At 43.9% G+C, this 17949-nt stretch overlaps 3 protein-coding genes across 5 annotated transcripts in view; 1 reads left to right on the forward strand and 2 right to left on the reverse strand.

The window, feature by feature from the left end:
* LOC106581116 (gamma-sarcoglycan) overlaps nucleotides 1-4565 on the reverse strand; it is a 46214-nt gene extending 41649 nt beyond the window's left edge. The window contains exons 1-2 of one of the 3 annotated variants that reach the window (XM_045703841.2): nucleotides 4398-4562; nucleotides 668-862 (exon numbers count right to left, since the gene is read on the reverse strand). In XM_045703841.2, coding sequence (XP_045559797.1) covers nucleotides 668-862 — 195 coding nt within the window. In that variant the 5' untranslated portion in view covers nucleotides 4398-4562. Of the gene's footprint in view, nucleotides 1-667; nucleotides 866-4397 lie in introns of all 3 variants that reach the window. The other 2 variants (XM_045703842.2, XM_014162873.3) reach the window with 2 other exon arrangements.
* A 2394-nt stretch (nucleotides 4566-6959) lies between these two features.
* Nucleotides 6960-9296, reverse strand: LOC106581113 (small ribosomal subunit protein eS25). Its single transcript, XM_014162866.3, has 5 exons — nucleotides 9213-9296; nucleotides 8405-8500; nucleotides 8115-8298; nucleotides 7196-7357; nucleotides 6960-7009 (listed from the first exon to the last, which is right to left on the reverse strand). Exons 1-4 carry the CDS (start codon nucleotides 9213-9215, stop codon nucleotides 7200-7202), a joined length of 441 nt encoding a protein of 146 aa, XP_014018341.1. The 5' UTR covers nucleotides 9216-9296; the 3' UTR covers nucleotides 6960-7009; nucleotides 7196-7199.
* Nucleotides 9297-9480: 184 nt separating this feature from the next.
* On the forward strand, nucleotides 9481-11181 carry LOC106581112 (trafficking protein particle complex subunit 4). Its single transcript, XM_014162865.3, has 5 exons — nucleotides 9481-9708; nucleotides 9864-10038; nucleotides 10160-10263; nucleotides 10372-10498; nucleotides 10609-11181. Exons 1-5 carry the CDS (start codon nucleotides 9534-9536, stop codon nucleotides 10685-10687), a joined length of 660 nt encoding a protein of 219 aa, XP_014018340.2. The 5' UTR covers nucleotides 9481-9533; the 3' UTR covers nucleotides 10688-11181.
* Nucleotides 11182-17949: the final 6768 nt, after the last annotated feature.

The following is a 17949-nucleotide window of genomic DNA, read 5'->3' on the forward strand; positions in this document are numbered from 1 at the left end:
AGACAAATGAAAAGGTTAAAAATGGGAACACGTTGCGTACCCAGCGCGCAGAGCTTCTAAATCAAATGCACCTTCCGCCAAAAAACGGAAGGTGATCTGACTGTAAGTAAGCATTTCACTACAACATTTTTTACATTTACATTTTAGTCATTTATCAGACGCTCTTATCCAGAGCGACTTACAGCAGTGAATGCATACATTTCATAGATTTTTTTTTCTGTGCTGGCCCCCCGTGGGAATCGAACCCACAACCCTGGTGTTGCAAACACCATGCTCTACCAACTGAGCTACAGGGAAGGCTACACCTGTTGTATTCAGAGCTTGTGACAAATACAATTTGATTTGATTTTAAATCTGTCTGTAGTCTACTGTAAGGGTCAGGTAACCTGTTATTAATGAACTAGAGCCATGTCAGTGACCCAATGTAACCGATGTGAAATGGCTAGTTAGTTAGCGGTGGTGCGCGCAAATAGCGTTTCAATCGGTGACGTCACTCGCTCTGCGACCTTAAGTAGTTGTTCCCCTTGCGCTGCAAGGGCCGCGGCTTTTGTGGCGCGATGGGTAACGATACTTCGTGGGTATCAGTTGTTGATGTGCGCAGAGGGTCCCTGGTTCAAGAGCCCAGGTTGAGGAGAGGGACGGACGCTGTACTGTTACACCAACATACCGTGTTAAACCACATGACCCGGAGGATCCATATGGTAAGGGCAAAGTTCACAGTGAGGATGATAATGAGCAGCAGGACAAACAGGTAGAGGCAGCGCTTCCTCCAACCGTAGATCCCGATCTTATAGATTGAGTCAGGGACCGGGGCAGGGACAATGCTGTCCTGGGTGGTGTTGACATACTGCTCCCTCACCATCTGCTGGGCAAAACACATGGACATGAAAAGAGGCAGTTTAGATCAATGGACATGTCTGACTGACTATACATTACCCTGAAGTGGCAGTTATTTATAATCATCATCATGCATCACCAGTGAACTTGCTTAGATAAATAAAGGTTGACTAAAATAAATCTATTGGAAATTGCCTCATATTATTAGCAACCATGTACAGTACAATGCCTGTTCTTATGACTCTAAACACCTCTGTCACTAATGATCAGCTGGATATCTGGCCAGAACACATGGAAAACTTGAATATATTTCTGACATCTCAAAGATGGCTAACAGCAAGAGAGAGAACTCCTCATTCCATTGGCTTTAGTTTTATGTCCAGACCATATACTGTAGAACTGAACAGAGCGTGATTCTTGGGTTCTATCGGAATGCACACTCATATAAATCAACAGTACCAGAGATGTAAATGGCAAAGGCTTTGCTGCTGCTTCATATTTATGTCATATAAGAGCAAAATGATCTCAATTATTGACCAGTTAGAGCTAACTTTTTTTTCTTCAAGCATTCTACTCTTCTGTAAAGGGTGGATCGATGATATGACACAGGGACATGAAAACCTCAGTAATATTTCAAAAGGATGCGCTGAGAATATAGTCTGAGGGCTGAGCACAAAGCCATAGCTTTTTTGCCCTACAGGAATGGAGCCAGGGCTGGTGTCACATTTAATTGATTAATCAATGTTTATACTTTCATTCAAGTCAATGCCTGAAGAAAATTAATTGAGGTGTAGGCAGTAGCTAAAAAATTGCCTTTCACGAACAATGACAATGAAACAAGCCCTTTCACCAAATAATCTCCACACTGAATCCTAGAATCATGTTTAACACTGAGTGAATAAAGAATATACAGACACCATGATTAAATGTGACTGATAAAGGTGATACAAATGAATTAATCTGTTCAATTAATTTCATCTCTGTCAGCACCAGTGGAGGCTGGTGAAGGGAGGACAGCTCATAGTAATGGCTGGAATGGAATAGATGGAATGGAATGAAACATGTTTCATTCCATCTACTCCATTCCAGCCATTACTATGAGCCATACTCCTCTAACCAGCCTCCACTGGTCGACACCAATACTGCAAAATATTTCACACAACATAGTTTCTGTATCATGCCAGTTTCCCCAAGATCTGCTGTTTACTTCATACTGACATTAACTTGTTGACAAAAACGAAACAAATGGTAAACTGACTGTCTGGTTGATTTGTTTCATGCCAGTGTGGAATGGAGACATAGCAGCTTGGGTGATTTACATATGGACAGATGCTCCGCCTCATTGGAGGAGTAAACATGGTCTCCATCATGTTTAAGGAGCAACTTTTCATTGTGATCTATAATTCTTTCCTGACATGAACAGATGCTTTGCTAGTACAGCACCTCAGTGTAATTTGGCTGGCTCCCAACCAATAATAATAAGGTTAGGCCTACCTGGAGAGGCTGGGGAAGTTAACTGGCAATGTGTGGCACTATTATAGCTCTTTGTTTTTATTATAACTCTTCATTTTTGTTTGTTAAGACAACATTTTTTTACTGAATACATTTACATTTTAGTCATTTAGCAGACGCTCTTATCCAGAGCGACTTACAGTAGTGAATGCATACATTTCATTTTTTTTTTTTTGTACTGGCCACCCGTGGGAATCGAACCCACAACCTTGGCGTTGCACACACCATGCTCTACCAACTGAGCCACAGGTATGACCACCATACCACCGTGTTGCTCCCTCAGCGGTATATCTTAGTGACTATATCATAGGTAGATGGATTAATTGTATACATGCTCCCTACTTGGGTCTGTCCCCTAGGAAGAGATGTTTCAGAGAAGATGATAAACGCCTAGTCATTCCGTATACAAACAGCTTGTTTCCTGCTGTTACCATAAAATTGCAAACTTGCAAAGGCAGCAAGCGTGTTGGCATAAGGAGAGAGTATCTCTCACCACCAGGTCCCACCTCTCCTCAGGACCTGTCACACTGTTTCCACAGACCAGCAGTGATAAATAACCCTTATTCACACAAATGATGTAGCAAAAAAACTAACCCAAGGAAATGTGGAGGTAATCTTTGTTGTGTGGTATGCTTCTTTTTTTTTATATTCCAATGCTCATTTGTATTATTAATTGGACTGAGTCATCAGAATAAATCCTAATGACAAATTGGATTGCAACAGTTCCCAAAATTGGTTTCCTCTTGACCCATCTTATAGCGAATACAAATTACAACTAACTGAAAAGAACCATCCACACAGGGCTTATACCCTTTCTTTATAAAACGGTACCATAGAATATAAATTAGAGACGCCCATACAGTGTGTTAGCAGTATGAATTTAAGAAAGTGCATACATGTGTTAAAAGAATTACACTGTAATAATACTCTGTGGAGTGCCAAAATTAATAATAAAGGTTGAATAACTGAAATGTTAATTGAGGTGTTAATGAATCTTCTTTCCCTAATCAATTTAAAGAGAAGTATTAGGAGGAGAGCTACTGCTTAAACAACAGCGTGGGAGCAGCCTGGTGGCAGAACTTCTTAAGGTTTTCAGGCTCCAGTTTCAGCGTGCCAGCCCAGCCACAGACCAGTCCTACCATAGCAACCCAAATAAACATTCCTTAAACAACCTCACCACTGGACTGCAATGGAAAGAATCCTCCTCAGCTAATGTGCTTTAGGAAACAAAATGCTAGTCATGTCACTTTCACAGAACACAAGCCTAGTAGTTGAACACAATTCTTTATGAGGCCTGATCACATGAAAAGGGTTTTGAAACTAATCTAAAAAGCCCAATAAGACTTCACTGTCCTCCTATTATGAAGAGTATTGAGTTCACCTTATAGACTTTTAACATTGCTTTTTATCTTGGGGCCCTTGTCCATTAACCTCAAACCAGTGATGCTACGATTACTGCCATGTTCTGTCACCTCACTCAGATGTGAGCTGTCAGAAAGAAGGCCATCGAAGGCCAAGCGCTTTCACTTCTCTGCTAAGTGTTTTGTCTCTGTCTATGCTGCTGTGTCCATGTATCACATCTGCTGTAATGCTTCCACTTCTAAAAATAGGGCATAGCATTGGGTTCTAAATTTAAAAAGAGCCACAAGACATAACATGAGCAAAACTAATCAACAGAATGATATGATACAGTAACAAGGGAAATTAACTTAAATTGTAACTGAAGTACACTGACAACTTTTTTCTGTCTTCCAATATTCTTGACCATGTATGGTAAAATTATTACCAGGACATGAAACAATAGTTCTGGGACAATAAATCCACTTACATTTAAATTCAAGAGTTTCTTTCTATATAAATCACATCTAAAGTAAAAAAGTGAAAACAAACACGCGAAGGACACCAATGTCACCACCAGACAATCACAAGACAGGTCAAAGTTTAGACTGTGAAGACTTGAGCTTAAACACTAGAGTATTCAAAAGCTGCAGATAGTCACAGAGCACTGACTAGTACAGTAGCAATGACAATGAGAGCATGTTGCCTACCTTTGTGTGCTGAGACAACGAGCTTCCTCTCCGGTAGCAAACAGAGCTCTTCTGAAGCAGCAGTAAAAGGGGTAGCAGCGGTGGATCCCTTGCCTCGGATGTCTGTCAGGCGTTCAACAGCTGCGTGCCATAAATCTAGCCATGGAACTGCCCCAACTAATCACCATGAGACGGCGCTCCCACTTCCTGCATATCAAATGTGCCTCTCTCTCTACCTTGGGCTTCCCTTCTTATTTTGATTACCCTCTCAAATCATGTTTTCTGCGAGCAGCCAACGCTCATTGATACAGCAGGATATCTGTGACTCTGGGAAATACTTTCAAAAGTGTCGAGGTGGGAAATCAGTTATCTGATGTGCCCTTAGCTTCCATGAATACCAGTGTGTCACTTGCAAAGCATGAGCTTGAGTCTAATTTAAGAAGCTTCAGTTATAGCTTTCACTTGGGATTTTGGCAGTGGTCTTCTTGACAGCTTCAGTATGACAGGTAGACCTGGTCGATCTTGTGGAGGGCTGTCAGTAACAGAAGAGACAGGCAGGCTACAACTAACTACAGCATGTATTAAACACTTAGGCTAAAGTATTTTGTTCTACTCTACTATTTACATTATGTTCCACAGGAGATTGGTGGCACCTTAATTGGGGAGGACAGGCTTGTGGTAATGGATGGAGCTAAATAAGTGGAATGGTATCAAATACATGAAACACATGGTTTACGTGTTTGATGACATTCCATTGGCTCCATTCCAACCATTATTATGAGCCGTCCTCCCCTCAGCAGCCACTGTATACATTCGTATTGCTATCTTTTATTTCTTATTGTTGCATTGTCGAGAAGGAACCTGCAAGTAAGCGTTTCTTTGGATGATATATACAATGCGTATCCCATACATATGACTAATACAACTTGTATTAATAGATAGGGGCATTACTGTAGCAGAGGTTGAAATGGAAGCAGTGTGGGGAGTTTATGCATAGAGCTTTGTATCATTTCACTCAACCTTGATTCATACTACTGTCATATATGAAGACATGGCAAATTGCTACCAGCAGAGATGGAACAGTAACAAAATACAAACAGCTTAGTGCATATGCTAATCTGTTTCTAGGTCAAATATTTACTTTAAATGCATTTCTTGGTCATTTGACAAAAAGTCAGTTTTATTTTCCCATCCAGAGAGCAGACGGAGAAAATGTTTACCACTACAACACAAAGTGCCATCTGATCTGATGGTTTATAGTTTGCAAAATGAACAGATATGGAGAATAAAACTCAATTTAGAGTTTAAGACAAATAATTACACGTGAATATTAATGTGACATTTAACCGCTGTAGCAGTTTTCCATATAAATCAATAATGGGAGAAAAATTAAGGAAACAAAAGTTGTTTTGCTCTCATAGGCATGATGCCAGAGGACCTGATGGTGGCAGATGAGGTTGAGCATCTGTCAGTGTCCCGTGGACAGTTTTTTTCCCATCACCGCTCAAGGTAGTGCTGTGCAATGACAAGGAGCAGCATCCATCAGTAAGCTACCCTGCGTCTCACCCACCCCCGGCTCAAGCCCCTAAACTGAAGCAGAGAAGTTCATTTATTTCATGCCATTTGTCAATAAATAACACACCCTTCAGTTGCCTGTAGCTGCTCTTTACATACATCCACTGCTGACTCCCACATGGATGAAAGTAGAAACGCATTGGTCTCTCGTTATCTGGGATCTTTGGGACACCCCCCCCAACATTGAAGTTTAAGTTAAAAGGTTACAGTAGGGTTTATGGTTAAGTTCCAAGGATCCCAAAACCCTACCAGAAATGCATTGGAAACAATCCACCTTATTTGGAATACAGGAACACAATCATGGCATGAACCTGGAGGTCCTACTGAATTTAATGGGTGACAAAATTAACAAATACAGCTCAAGTGAAAGCACAAATGTAGGATTGGGCGAGTTCCATTATAAAGGGAAGTATTGATACCGATTGAACACAACACACTAAGTGAGGTGGAAACATCCTCGGCAGTGTGCCTCCAAGGGGACGCCTCAGCCCGCTCGTCTTCTGTCCCAAAGCACCATTTTGATAGTGTAATACCGCCACAACACTTCACACCACTTAGTTTTATGTTACACACCACAGCACTGTCCTCTCCCACCGGGATTACATTTTCAAACTTATTTGACACAAGGGCAAGACTGAAAAACCACCAAGTCAATGGCAGGATTTGTTATTGGCAGGTCTGAGGCCCTGGATTTGATTTGGCAATGATGTTCATAGTGAAGTTGAAGTGTTTTCATGTAGAGGAAACATTGTATGTGATATTGTAACCCCAATTTGTTCAAAGTCAAGGTTTGCACCTTGTGAATATTGCTAGATCAATTGATGTGTACATTAGAATATATCAATTAGAGTTGTCATTCTGAAACTAGATTCACAGATCTCAAGCCAAATGCAATTGAGTGTCAACTCATTCAAGCTAAATGATCTGGAGCTAAAAGGCCCTTCAAAATTACAAGTACACAAACATCAGGGAGAATATCACAAGGAATACAAAAAAATGAAATGCAAATCTCTTTTAAGAATTTTATTCACCTTACATCACAACACAGGAATCACAACCTGAAAAAACAAACAAGATTTTAGATGGTATTTATAGCAGTAGTCCTCCAACCTGCCTGTTAACATGTTTAACGCCAAACACATTAAAATCAGGTAATACCAGCAACAGTGAATTGCAGTGAGGAATATTCAGTTTATTGCAATAAAATGTAGGCTAGTTCCATCAGGACTACTATCATAACATACCAGGTTACGCTTTCTCCTCCTTCTCTGCCTTTGCTGCCTTAGCTGCCTTCTCAGGCTTCTCTGGCTTGTCTGGAACCACAACACCACCCTCCTCCTCGGGACCCTTGGTGTTACGTGTGTAGATCACCTGCGATCTGTGTTTTGACACCAACTTGATCATGCCTAGAGGGGTGGCAGAATGGAACGTGCCATTTATTTTGTACAGATATTGAAATACTATGGTCCCACATCACCAACTCACCCAGAAAAGTCACACCCTCTCACTGCCCTGACACAAGTTAGGACAATATACACAACACTTGATGCTGAAAGAGCAGGCATGAAGTTCCAGTGCCAGTCTTAGTAGTCACTGATCAGAGCAAATGTTCACCAAAACGACAGTACTTTCCCCCCCTGAAGGAAGACTATACTGCCGACAGGGGTTAGAAGTGACATTGAAGGGAACATGTTAATTTTGTAGTTCGAGTTGTAAATCCAAAATATTTAGTGTATCATTTGGAAGGCAAGTGAGAGGAGTGCTAAACATCGGTATATGTAGGTGGGGCTTAACGGCTTTGTAAAAGTATCTGTACCAGTTGGCTCTGCGGCAGACCCACAAGAGTCAGTGCCTTGTTGAGTCAAACTGGGGTTCACTGTAGCAAAGCTCAAAATTGAACCAGATCATTGTCCTCAGACTACTGACACAGAGTGTAGCATGCCAAAAAACAACACTATTGTAGATAAACATGACAGTAGTGTACCAGCTGTCCACGCAAAAGGGTGTACATGTCTATTCTGAGAAACATGTACCATCCGCACTTTGATGTTAGGGCCCTGTCTTACATAGTCAGATTTGGCTACCCAACTACTTCTTAATTTAATCAAATTCACTACACGTAAACACTATGGCTGAGAATCAAGAGTAGGGGTCAGGGGTTACCTTTGCTGAGTAGTTCCTGGAGGGCAGCCCTGGCCAGAGACCCTCTGATCTTTAACCTCTCGGACACAACTGCTGGTGTGATGAGCTTGTAGTTGGGCACTTCCTTGTTCAACTTTTCATATGTGGCCTTGTCGAAGAGGACCAGGTTGTTGAGCTTATCCCTCACCTTTCCCTTGGACCACTTCTGCTCAGGGGAAATGGGAGAGGTTGCTCACTCCTGACAGGTCAACCATTTTATGACACCAAAGGAATAAACCCCCAAGAACAGATCAATGGATATCAGGACATACCTTCTTCTTGGCTTTCCCTCCGGATTTGTTGGCTGGATCCTTGTCCTTTTTAGACTTCCCAGAATCCTTCCCCTTCCCCTTGGCGTCTTTAGGAGGCTGGAATAAACCACATCACAGTACCATTAACGTTACCTAACTGATGCGGAATGAACCACCACACATTCCCCAAAACTAGCAAACTTCTGCTGGTAATTTGTAAGTGCACTATAATTTACAGAAGACGTCAGTTGGTTTGCTAATTCAGATAGTCACTAACGTTAGTCCATCAATTGGAATTGAACCAAATAGGATGTAAGCCTGTGCATATTTTAGTACTGTCTGTAAATGTAGTTAGACCTAAACTAACAAGTGACGGCCTAGTCACAGGCTAACAACTAGCCAGCTAATCAACAACCGACTCCAGTTAAACCAACAGTGGTCTAGACTCCAGCCAACCGTGGTCTGCAGAGAACTAGCGGGCAGTTTGCATAATCTGATCAATTGATACATGTGTGGGAAAGGTCATACTATGAGATATATACACATTGGGGAATGATAAGACAACTGATTGTCTGCAACATAAACCGATGGTTGGCTGATCACGCAGTTCACCATCAGCCGTAGGTCAGCTAACGTAGCCAAGCCAGCTACCGTTAGCTAGAAAGCATGGCCAACTGGAATCGTAAAGTAAGCTATTCCATCCATAATCACGGTCAGAACGCTGCGGACAAAGAATATTATCCACCTACCCATCCCGACTCTAAACTTTTTCGAGTCAAATATTTTGTTCGCCATAGAATTTAATGAAAAATCAAGCTAAAACTCTCACCATGATGTCCCACCGTCAAGATGTCGGGAGTGAAAGGAAGTTCAACCCGTGCACGAGCCCCTAAGAGAACCCGCACATGTGGATGTGGAAGTATGGTTCTGGGAAATGTAGTTTACTTTTGCTATACTGTTTCTATAGATTGGTTTTAGCATGAATAATAAACAAATCTGCAAAATAAATATAGATGTCATATTAAACAAAAATAATAATACGAATGAACACGCATGTAAAGTTACCTCTGTTCAAGATTATTTTAGATTTTGTCTGAAATATTTCCTGTCACGTGACAATTTTGTCAGCTGTGCAGAAAAAAGGGCAAAGATGGCGATATTCAGTGTGTATGTTGTAAATAAGGCTGGGGGATTAATTTACCAGTATGACAATTATGTACCGAGAGCAGAAGCAGAGAAAACATTCAGCTATCCTTTAGATTTGGTGTTAAAGATCCACGATGAGAAAGTTGTTGTATCATTTGGTCAACGCGATGGAATCCGAGGTAGGTTGTCCGCAACTGTCAAGTGATCACATCAGTGCTTACAAAGTTGACATAGTGATAGCTGGTAATACATGTCATGGCTGGAACTCAAATGTTGCATTCTCCATGCTTCTATTTATTGTTAACATTGTGCACGCATACTTCTATTAATCTAGTGGGCCATGCTTTACTGTCCATCAATGGATTGGACGTCAACGGTAAATTCACGGCAGATGGGAAGGAGATCATCGAATACTTGAAAGACTCAACAAACTATCCGTTGTCCATACGGTTCGGAAGGGCTCGCTTGAGCTCCAATGAAAAACTGATGCTGGCTTCAATGTTTCATTCGTAAGTAGGTACACTTGTCAGGTGATTACAACTGTCAGCTCTGACATGAATAAATCCTTTGGTCTATGGTTACATTTGCTTTTCCATGATCTTGCTACATGTTGTGTTGTACTTTTCCTAGGTTGTTTGCTATTGGTTCACAGCTGTCCCCTGAAGTTGGCAGTACAGGAATTGAGATGCTGGAGACGGATATGTTCAAACTGCACTGCTTTCAGACACTCACTGGTAAAGCCATGCATTCAAACACTGCTATCAGTCTCTGTGTGCGATGCTTACATGCAATGCACTTGGTTTGAAAAACGAAATCTGCCTCAGTGTCAACTTATTTTTCAGGGATAAAGTTCATTGTGCTGGCAGACCCCCGACAGTCTGGCATTGATGCACTCCTGAGGAAGATTTACGAGATCTATTCAGACTTCGCCCTCAAGAACCCCTTCTACTCTTTGGAGATGCCTATCAGGTAACTTTCACATGTCAAATATCTGCCCTCTGTCACATGAGTCTCTATCAGTTATCCATTTCATTGATGAGCAATCATGGCAAGATATATTTTGCCCTCTCTTGTTACAGGTGTGAACTCTTTGATCAGAATTTGAAGGGTGCATTGGAGATAGCAGATAAAGCTGGTAACTTTGGACCTGGATCTTGAGTAGGAACAAGGATGAATTGCTCCTGAAATGTTGTTGTTGAACCAATCATTGAATTGTGTTTTATGACTGGGAAGCTACAGTACAAGCATATGGGTCAATATGTCTCCAAGCAGTGCTGCTATTTCAGAACTAATGTTGATTTTTTTATTTAAATGTTACCTTTAACTAGCAAGTCAGTTAAGAGCAAATTCTTATTTTACAATGACGGGCTACCCCGGCGAAACCCGGACGACTCTGGGCCAATTGTGCTCCGCCCTATGGGACTTCCGATCGCGGCTGGTTGTGATACAGCCCGGGATCGAATCAGGGTCTGTAGTGATACCTCTAGCACTAAGATGCAGTGCCTTAGACCGCTGCCTTAGACTGCTGCGCCACTCAGGAGCCTTGATTAACTTGTATATGATAAGAATATGTTCTACTGGGATACAATGTAAATACAGATTTTTTTTTTTTTTTGTACATACTTTAAGAATAAACACCACTATGTAATGTTTTCATATCTCGTCTCTCTTTTCAATGCGATCCTTTAGAAATAAAATCAAGCACAACATAAGGTATTTTATTCAAGTCTTTTATCGACTCAAACAGATTGCACCCATATAAGGAGATGTGTCAAGTGCCATTTTCAGAAATGAACAGTACATTAAAGTGCCTTGGTTTCAAATTATAAGATTATGCTCAAATTAAAATCAGACTGACACACATTTTCAATAATTAAATCTTGGATCTATTTTAAGCCATAAGCATTGAAAATAGTTTTAAGTAGCACAACATAGTTGATGTACTTGCACCTGAATACTGTCTGAATACATCTTCAGTGAAAATAAATAATCCCTGGATCAACTCCATGTCTCACCATCTCTTAAAACAAGAATATATAGGACCATGTCTCCTGTCAATTCAAAAACACTTCACAAATAGGAAAATGTACATTCTTATCCTAAGTTTCCCATATTGGCAACAGAGTGTTATGAGGTGTAATAATCAGTCCGCCTTCCTTGGGACGTGACCCATCTTGGTTCTGATGTTCCGCAGCAAGAAGAAGCTGATGGTAGTGACGAGACAGGGGATCTCTGCTACCCAGAAGGCCATTTCCCAGCCGTGGTGCTTGGCGATGGCGCTGAATGGCAGTCCAGAGCAGAAGCCACCAATTGATAACAATACAGGGATGTCAATTAGTCTGGTTCTCATAAATAATAGGATATATAGATTTAGTCATTGAACTACATGTCTGGTACTGCTAGTAAAGCCAAGACATTACACATAAATGTGTGAAAAGCATTCATTGGAATTTGAGACAATTAGGTTGAGATAAACTTACTGTTGGCCATTAACCGAAAGGTTGCAAGTTCGAATCCCCGAGCTGACAAGGTACAAATCTGTCGTTCTGCCCCTGAACAAGGCAGTTAACCCACTGTTCCTAGGCCGTCATTGAAAATAAGAATTTGTTCTTAACTGACTTGACTAGTTAAATAAAGGTAAAATAAAATTAAGACAACGATAGCATGTGATGTTCCACAACAGTTTGAAGGAGCACTCTCATTGGCTATCACGCCAAACAAGGCTATTGGTCCGTAAGATGAGAAGCCAAAAGTCGCCCCCAAGAAGAGGATCCATATCTGAATTTATAACATAAAAAAGAAAACCATGAACTAACAAACATAGACTGATAGTGTACTGGCTCTGAAAGGAGATTTGAGGAACATAATGTCTTTACTATACCTTTGGGCTGTGATAGTGACCCGGAATAGATACATGGAACCAAACATCCCAGACATCATGGAGATCAAGAGAAAATGACGGGGGCTTTCATGGATTTTCATGCCTTGCTGTACAAAAATGAATATAGTACCTTACAAACACTGCTTTGATTTTTATAGATCTCTGAATTAATGTATGATGCCACTGTCAATCCACGTGTGCCACAGCCTTGTCAGAGAAGTATCCTGCAGCTAAACTGCCCAACAGGCCTCCAACCTCCAGGGCACTCATGTAGGAACTGCCTGTGAAAAAGAGCTGCATTCAGGCAAACCTAACAAGAAGCAGTTATTATTGAGTTATCAACAGTAAGCTATTGCACACTAGTAAAACAGGCAGGTTAGCGTTTTCCGTCATGAATCTTGTTCTGGAGGCAGCTCTGCAGAGTGGTCACTAACTGGCACAGCCACAGTCATAAAATCTGATTTTACATTTACATTTAAGTCATTTAGCAGACGCTCTTATCCAGAGCAACTTACAAATTGGTGCATTCACCTTATAATATCCAGTGGAACAACCACTTTACAAAAGTGCATCTAAATCTTTTAAGGGGGGGGGTTAGAAGGATTACTTTATCCTATCCCAGGTATTCCTTGAAGAGGTGGGGTTTCAGGTGTCTCCGGAAGGTGGTGATTGACTCCGCTGTCCTGGCATCGTGAGGGAGCTTGTTCCACCATTGGGGTGCCAGAGCAGTGAACAGTTTTGACTGGGCTGAGCGGGAACTGTGCTTCCTCAGAGGTAGGGAGGCGAGCAGGCCAGAGGTGGATGAACGGAGTGCCCTTGTTTGGGTGTAGGGCCTGATCAGAGCCTGAAGGTACGGGGGTGCCGTTCCCCTCACAGCTCCGTAGGCAAGCACCATGGTCTTGTAGCGGATGCGAGCTTCGACTGGAAGCCAGTGGAGAGAGCGGAGGAGCGGGGTGACGTGAGAGAACTTGGGAAGGTTGAACACCAGACGGGCTGCGGCGTTCTGGATGAGTTGTAGGGGTTTAATGGCACAGGCAGGGAGCCCAGCCAACAGCGAGTTGCAATAATCCAGACGGGAGATGACAAGTGCCTGGATTAGGACCTGCGCCGCTTCCTGTGTGAGGCAGGGTCGTACTCTGCGAATGTTGTAGAGCATGAACCTACAGGATCGGGTCACCGCCTTGATGTTGGTGGAGAACGACAGGGTGTTGTCCAGGGTCACGCCAAGGCTCTTAGCACTCTGGGAGGAGGACACAAGGGATTTGTCAACCGTGATGGCGAGATCATGGAACGGGCAGTCCTTCCCCGGGAGGAAGAGCAGCTTCGTCTTGCCGAGGTTCAGCTTGAGGTGGTGATCCGTCATCCACACTGATATGTCTGCCAGACATGCAGAGATGCGATTCGCCACCTGGTTGTCAGAAGGGGGAAAGGAGAAGATTAATTGTGTGTCATCTGCATAGCAATGATATGAGAGACCATGTGAGGATATGACAGAGCCAAGTGACTTGGTGTATAGCGAGAATAGGAGTGGGCCAAGAACAGAGCCCTGGGGGACACCAGTGGTGAGAGCACGTGGTGCGGAGACAGATTCTCGCCACGCCACCTGGTAGGAGCGACCTGTCAGGTAGGACGCAATCCAAGCGTGGGCGGCGCCGGAGATGCCCAGCTCGGAGAGGGTGGAGAGGAGGATCTGATGGTTCACGGTATCAAAGGCAGCAGATAGGTCTAGAAGGATGAGAGCAGAGGAGAGAGAGTTAGCTTTAGCAGTGCGGAGAGCCTCCGTGACACAGAGAAGAGCAGTCTCAGTTGAATGCCCAGTCTTGAAACCTGACTGATAAGGATCAAGAAGGTCATTCTGAGAGAGATAGCAAGAGAGCTGGCCAAGGACGGCACGTTCAAGAGTTTTGGAGAGAAAGGAAAGAAGGGATACTGGTCTGTAGTTGTTGACATCGGAGGGATCGAGTGTAGGTTTTTTCAGAAGGGGTGCAACTCTCGCTCTCTTGAAGACGGAAGGGACGTAGCCAGCGGTCAAGGATGAGTTGATGAGCGAGGTGAGGTAGGGGAGAAGGTCTCCGGAAATGGTCTGGAGAAGAGAGGAGGGGATAGGGTCAAGTGGGCAGGTTGTTGGGCGGCCGGCCGTCACAAGACGCGAGATTTCATCTGGAGAGAGAGGGGAGAAAGAGGTCAAAGCACAGGGTAGGGCAGTGTGAGCAGGACCAGCAGTGTCGTTTGACTTAGCAAACGAGGATCGGATGTCGTCAACCTTCTTTTCAAAATGGTTGACGAAGTCATCCGCAGAGAGGGAGGAGGGGGGGGGAGGGGGAGGAGGATTCAGGAGGGAGGAGAAGGTAGCAAAGAGCTTCCTAGGGTTAGAGGCAGATGCTTGGAGTTTAGAGTGGTAGAAAGTGGCTTTAGCAGCAGAGACAGAAGAGGAAAATGTAGAGAGGAGGGAGTGAAAGGATGCCAGGTCCGCAGGGAGGCGAGTTTTCCTCCATTTCCGCTCGGCTGCCCGGAGCCCTGTTCTGTGAGCTCGCAGTGAGTCGTCGAGCCACGGAGCAGGAGGGGAGGACCGAGCCGGCCTGGAGGATAGGGGACAGAGGAAATCAAAGGATGCAGAGAGGGAGGAGAGGAGGGTTGAGGAGGCAGAATCAGGAGATAGGTTGGAGAAGGTTTGAGCAGAGGGAAGAGATGATAGGATGGAAGAGGAGAGAGTAGCGGGAGAGAGAGAGCGAAGGTTGGGACGGCGCAATACCATCCGAGTAGGGGCAGAGTGAGAAGTGTTGGATGAGAGCGAGAGGGAAAAGGATACAAGGTAGTGGTCGGAGACTTGGAGGGGAGTTGCAATGAGATTAGTGGAAGAACAGCATCTAGTAAAGATGAGGTCAAGCGTATTGCCTGCCTTGTGAGTAGGGGGGGAAGGTGAGCGGGTGAGGTCAAAAGAGGAGAGGAGTGGAAAGAAGGAGGCAGAGAGGAATGAGTCGAAGGTAGACGTGGGGAGGTTAAAGTCACCCAGAACTGTGAGAGGTGAGCCATCCTCGGGAAAGGAACTTATCAAGGTGTCAAGCTCATTGATGAACTCTCCAAGGGAACCTGGAGGGCGATAAATGATAAGGATGTTAAGCTTGAAAGGGCTGGTAACTGTGACAGCATGGAATTCAAATGAGGAGATAGACAGATGGGTCAGGGGAGAAAGAGAGAATGTCCACTTGGGAGAGATGAGGATTCCAGTGCCACCACCCCGCTGGCTCGATGCTCTAGGGGTATGCGAGAACACGTGGGCAGACGAGGAGAGAGCAGTAGGAGTAGCAGTGTTATCTGTGGTAATCCATGTTTCCGTCAGCGCCAGGAAGTCTAGGGACTGGAGGGTAGCATAGGCTGAGATGAACTCAGCCTTGTTGGCCGCAGACCGGCAGTTCCAGAGGCTGCCGGAGACCTGGAACTCCACGTGGGTCGTGCTCGCTGGGACCACCAGGTTAGAGTGGCAGCGGCCACGCGGTGTGGAGCGTTTGTATGGCCTGTGCAGAGGAGAGAGAGCAGGGATAGACAGACACATAGTAGACAAGCTACAGAAGAGGCTACGCTAATGCAAAGGAGATTGGAATGACATGTGGACTACACATCTCGAATGTTCAGGAAGTTAAGCTTACGTTGCAAAAATCTTATTGACTAAAATGATACAGTACTGCTGGCTGGTGGAGTAGGCTAGCTAGCAGTGGCTGCGTTGTTGACTTTGAACGTGTAGCTGGCTAGGTAACCTCGATAGTTTCAGTACTACACCTTGTCATGATACAAAGCAACTTTGTAGCTAACATAACACTAATCAAGACGTTCCTTGTAATGTATTTAGTTTCTACAATGCTGCTCGTCGGTAATAGTTGGCTGGGTTAGGAAAAATGGCGTCGCGGGGGACGGAAATAGCTGGCTAGCTAACCTCGATGGCTGGCTAGCTAACAATTATCAAGCTATGACAAAGACAACTAAGTAGCTAGCTAGGTAACACTGCACTAGTCAAATCGTTCCGTTGTAAAGTATTAGTATCTACAGCGCTGCTAGTCGGTAACGGTTGACTAGCTGGCAGTGGGTTAATGATGACTAGGTGTGTTGACTAAGTCAGCGCCGCGTCGCGGCTGGCTAGCGCACCTCGATAATACTCAAACTCAAACTACACAATTATCTTAGATACAGAGACAGCAAAGACAACTATGTAGCTGGCTAACTAACACTAACACCACACTAATCAAGTCGTTACGTTGTAATGTAATAGTTTCTGCAGTGCTGCTAGTCGGTAGAAGTTGGCTAGCTAGCAGTGATGACTAGCTAGCTAGCAGCTAGCAGTGTTGACTACGTTAGGAGGACGAAGATAGCTAGCCTCGATAATTACTCAATTACTCTAAACTACACAAATTATCTTTGATACAAAGACGGCTATGTAGCTAGCTAAGAAGAATTGCTCAGATCAAACAAATCAAGCCGTTGTAATGTAGTGAAGTGTAATATTACCTGTGGAGCGAAGCCTTAACCACACTTCTAACCATAATGCCTGACCCTAACCTTAAATTAATACCAAAAAGCACATTTTTGTTTTCATGAATTTTCACAATATAGCTACATTTTGACTTTGCAGCTGGCCTACCTAAGGGGAAATCACTGTTTTGCCTCCAGGACAAGACATGGAAATAAACGTCAACCTGCGTAAAACAGAGGGACAACGCCGGTGTTAATGTATCAGACTTCCAAACCAATGAGTGTTGACTGGCCCTTGTCCTGGATGAGGAAGAGCTGGCCCTAGTCAGTGCAGGCCATCTTCACCCCGAATACCACCAGGTAGCCCACAGACAGCAGCCACAGGTAGGGGGACAGCATGAACTTTTTGAAGGTGGTCTCATCACTGGATGAGCCTGGTAAGGGAGAGAGGTTTAAGTCACACTAGCACATCACTTAGAGAGTGGCTCCCGAGTGGCGCAGCAGTCTAAGGCACGGCATCTCAGTGCTAGAGGTGTCACTACAGACCCTGGTTTGATTCCAGGCTGTATCACAACCGACTGTGATTGGGAGTCCCATCGCGCAGCGCACAATTGGCCCAGCGTCGTCCAGGTTAGGGTTTGGCCGGGGTGGATCGTAATTGTAAATAAGAATTTGTTCTTATCTGACTCGCCTAGTTAAGTAAAGGTTAAATAAAATCTTGAACTCGTTCACGCTAGCATGTGAGGAGCACGCTGGGTGCAGACTAAATTCTCACAGAGTGTCACTAATTTTACACACAATTTCACATGCAGACAATACTCAGAAAAGCATGTGTTCAAATGAAAATCTGTGGATATCACAGTCACACACATTTTGAAATGTTTCAACCACAGAACCAAATGAGGTTAGCTCCAAGCTTTGACCTGCTTTGACCTTCTTGGCCCCCCCAGTGTCGATGTTGGGCAAGCCCACGTCCTTGGGCTCATTCCTGATCAACAGCAGGCAGACAAAGGAGACCATACAACAGGAGAGGCCTGAGATGGACAGGGTCGTCCTCCAGCTGTAGCTCTGGGCC

This window comes from Salmo salar, chromosome 20 (assembly GCF_965601325.2).
Source record: "Salmo salar chromosome 20, fSalSal1, whole genome shotgun sequence".
NCBI classification, from domain to species: Eukaryota; Metazoa; Chordata; class Actinopteri; order Salmoniformes; family Salmonidae; genus Salmo; species Salmo salar.